Genomic DNA, 4213 nt, shown 5'->3' with positions numbered 1-4213 from the left:
GGCCGGAATTAATTACCCGGAGCTCCGGATCCGGCCCCTGGGCCTTAATTGACTTTGAGACAATGTGTGGGGTCAGAGTTGAGCTGACCTCTAGTATTTCTGAAATAACTTTGTAAAATGTATCCAGAAACCAGAACACTTGAGGCATGTCTAAAACATGTGGACTAAGTTACAGAAAGTTTGTGTCCTTCTACTTCATTTATCTTTAAGATTTTTGGGATATAGCTTTGACTATTTTTCTTACTTGAATGTAATCTGATAAAAACTTGTATTAATGAAAGTGTTGCACAACTAAATGAAGAATTCTGAGCACATATTGCTTTCTCCCAGAAAGTCTCTGAAAGGCTCATCTGCAGTTCTGACTCCAACTCTGTTCTGATTTGATTGAAACTGTTTTGCTTTTTGGAGATAATACCATAGAAGTAGCAGATATGGACCCTTGACAGGATATTAGCCTTTATCACAGGGTCAACCCCATGTGGGGCTGGTATTTGTGGGGAAGAAGCTGTGAGCATTTTTACAAAATGACTGAGTTGAAAGAAGTGGAAGAAATCCGTTTAGTGGAGATTTCATTTAGGAATTCCTTCATTGAAGCTGGTAAAAATAGTATTAATATATAAGTCTTCCATATAAGTATAAAAACTATAAGTCTTATTTACTAGGGCTGAAAATTGTGGGTCCATCATCGCTGGGGTGAATAAGTGGTTATTGCAGATGGGTGTTGCTAAAGGGGGGGCATGCCAACCAAAATATCGTCTTATTGTCTCCAAATGTAAAAAGTTCCAACAACTACTGGGTTAGAGGAAGTAGTTATCTGAAGTGTTCTTTATGCTAATGCACATAGTGATGAGGAACAAAGGCTGCTTCACTAAACCACCAAAGTAACATTTGATGCATATTAGATGCCCAGTAGAACCCCATCCGATTGGGTAACCCCAATCCTCCAGACACTCATACTCTAACTTCAGTCTTCTTATGTTCCAGTATGAGTGTCTTCCCTTAATAAATTATGAAATAATAAGGGGCAGGACAGAATCAGAGAGCCAGGAGTTTTGCAAACCTTAAAGTTTTAAAATTTTCTTTAAACGTTCCCAGTGGGGTTTTAATTAGGATGTGGAGTTTTTAACAAAAATTCTGCATCCTAAATGTCTTAAAAAGTAATTTTCCTGTTGATCTGAAGCATCCTTTTCCAAAAATTCCTCTGTCTGGGCGTGGCTTCTGGTGCTGAGATGCATACATGAATTCTGCCATTATAATCTTTGTTCTTCATGAATATTTTAATTGTATATTTGGAAGTCCTCCATCATATGCCCGGTGGCAAAGAAGAGCAACCCCACAAACAACAACGACTACCGACCTGTAGCCCTGACGTCGCTGGTCATGAAGAGCTTTGAGAGGCTCGTCATGGCCCAGCTGCAGGCAGATGTTGGGGTGAACTCCGACCAACTGCAGTTTGCTTACCGGCCGCACAGGGGTGTGGATGATGCAATACTGACCCTGTTGCATGGAACCATCTCCCACTTGGAGAAGCCTAAGTCCCATGTTAGTTTGGTTTTTGTGGACTTTTCAAGCGCATTTAACACTGTGCTACCACATCTCATGGGACGTAAACTGCTGCAGATGAATGTCAACCCCCACTTGATTCTCTGGGTTCTATCATTCCTCACAATGAGGGACCAGAGGGTCAGAATCAACGGTCATCTCAGTACTAACAGGACTATATCCACCGGCTCCCCCCAAGGCTCTGTGATCTCACCACTTCTCTTCACTCTGTACACAAATGACTGCAGGAGCACTACCCCCGGTATAACATACATCAAGTACTCTGATGACACAGTAATCATGGACACCACCAACACCGTGGGACTGCTGCAGAGCGAACTGGACACTTTCTCACTCTGGTACAGGAACAACTGTTTGGACTTGAACATAACAAAAACCAAAGAAATGGTCATTCTCTTCCATCATGGTTCTTCTGTCTCTCCCACACTCATTGTTAATAATGAAGCAATAGAGAAGGTCCACTCATACAAATATCTCGGCACCATAATCGATGACAAACTCACTTTTCAACTCAACACTGAAAACATTTTCTCCAAATGTCAGCAACGTCTCTTTTTTCTCCGTAAACTTCTCAAATTACAGGTACATCAATCAATTCTTGCAGTTTTTTACCAATGTTTTATCCAATCCATCATTACATTTAACATCACAGCCTGGTTTGGTTCACTCAGTCTCACGCATCGTAATACCCTCAAAAAAATCGTCAAAATTAGTAGTAAAATTATTGGGCAGCAGCAGGAGTCACTCTCCTCCATTTACAATAACAGAGTCCTTAGGAAAGGAACACAGATCTCCTCTGACAGCTCACATACTCTTCATACACACTACAGTCTCCTACCTTCAGGTCGCAGGTTCAGGTCCATTCTATTCAAAACCAAGAGAGCCACATCCAGCTTCATTCCCACTTCAATTCGCCTGCTAAATGAAATTCATTTGTAACTGATTGTTGGTTTTATAGTTTTTAGTGTTTTTACTGATTTTACTGGTTGACATATTTATTTATATTTGTATGCTGATGAATGTGTTTTAGCAAAGTTCTGCATGTCTGGGCCTGTACTTGTGCTGATGTTTGGTCTGCAAATGAAGTTCCTAACGGATAAATAAAGTTAATTGAATTGAATTGAAACAGGATTTTAGACAACATTTAATCATATATTGATCTCATGTGGATGTTTTACTATTAGTCATAAATTCAAACTTGATCATTTATTCATTAAGAGTTTGAATGTTGATGTTTAAACCTTGTTTAAGGTAAACTCACTTTCATTTCAACTTTCTGTAAACTTGTTTTTTCACAGGAGTATTTTATGATGGTGTTTTTTACATCGCCTCTGATTTACCATGAAATCTATTTTGGTGTTACAACACATCATTGAATGCTCAGAACTTTTCAGAGAATCAACTTAGAATATTTTTCTGAAACCGTTGAACAGTTTAGATGAAAACATGAAGCTGTTAGATCCACTTGAGAGGTGTGTTTACAACCACTGGCTGATAGCAAGGCCTCCTCTGAGGTCAAAAGGTTAATCCAGTCTCACTTCTGCTCCGGTCAGAAGAAGAGCTCAGATTGAGGTTCAGTTCAGAGAAGAATGAGAGAAACGTTGGAGGAAGAAGAAACTTCTTCCAGTCTTTTAGGCCTTATACCCTTGACTGAAGACAATCTAGTCCTTTTGGTTAAACAAACCCAGCTGACCACCAGAACTTCAGCCACATTCGGTTGAAGGTCGTTCTCCTACACCCCAAACCAAAGCTGCTGCTGCTTTCATCCGTCTCGTCGGCCTCAGGAGAACCATCTTTGTCTGGTGAGCTCTGTCTGAAATCCAGTCCAAGTCCAGCTTGGAGTTACTCTGGTGAGGAGACCCTCTCAGCCAAACTGTTGTGGTTTGATGTGGTCATAACAGCCAATTTGATTTATCCAGACTAGTGACTTGAACAGTTTAATGTCATTATTTTCTTTAGATTACAGTTTTTCTCTTAAACTGTTCTGAGGTATTACTTTGCTCATCTATCAACTTTCACACATCTTTATACACAGACACACAATATTGAATTTACCTCTTCTTTCTGCAGATATTTTTATGCTAATCTCTTAATAAATATCAAAAAGACAGAAGTTGTTCATCTGGTTTGTTCTTTGTGATTGGGTCCCTTTAGAAGAGAATTTACTTCCTGAAGTGTTGAGAATGATATTTAATATTCCTCTTTTAATCAATTTAAAGATAAAATTTTACATTTTTATCATTGAGTAATTTTTCCTTCTGTAGCAGGATGAAATGAGCTGCACCTGCTACACAGGTGTTGGCAATCCTCTCAATTGCCAAAAGGGTGTGGTGGAGCCAATAAAAGGGCAGAGTTGCTTTGTGCTTGCACACTGCACTCTGAAGAGGGGACGCCGCAATGTGCTACAGGTTCCAGGCCCAGTCAGTGGGGCACCTGAAACCTGGTGACGGACCTGTGGCACCAGGGTCCCCTCTCCACCGCACCTGGAGAACATGTGATTTGGCAGGATAGACGGTATGTGTATGGCCCTTCACCCTGTGTTTTAAAGTGACTGTGCTGCTCTGCTCCTCCTTGAACCGCCACCTTAACGTGGTGGAGGGGTTTGAGTGCTTGAGTGATCTCAGGAGCTAAGCTGTCGGGGGCTTTTGCC

At 40.7% G+C, this 4213-nt stretch overlaps 1 protein-coding gene across 1 annotated transcript in view; it reads left to right on the top strand.

Annotated features, from left to right (window-relative positions):
- Positions 1-1404: 1404 nt before the first annotated feature.
- LOC112138321 (protein NLRC3-like) overlaps positions 1405-4213 on the top strand; it is a 49998-nt gene continuing 47189 nt past the window's right edge. The window contains exon 1 of the mRNA XM_024260883.2: positions 1405-1542. Coding sequence (XP_024116651.2) covers positions 1405-1542 — 138 coding nt within the window. The remainder of the gene's footprint in view (positions 1543-4213) is intronic.

This window comes from Oryzias melastigma, unplaced genomic scaffold (genome assembly GCF_002922805.2).
Source record: "Oryzias melastigma strain HK-1 unplaced genomic scaffold, ASM292280v2 sc00364, whole genome shotgun sequence".
Lineage (NCBI taxonomy): Eukaryota > Metazoa > Chordata > Actinopteri > Beloniformes > Adrianichthyidae > Oryzias > Oryzias melastigma.
Note: the sequence above shows the minus strand (reverse complement) of the source record. Positions and strands in the feature narration are given on the sequence as shown.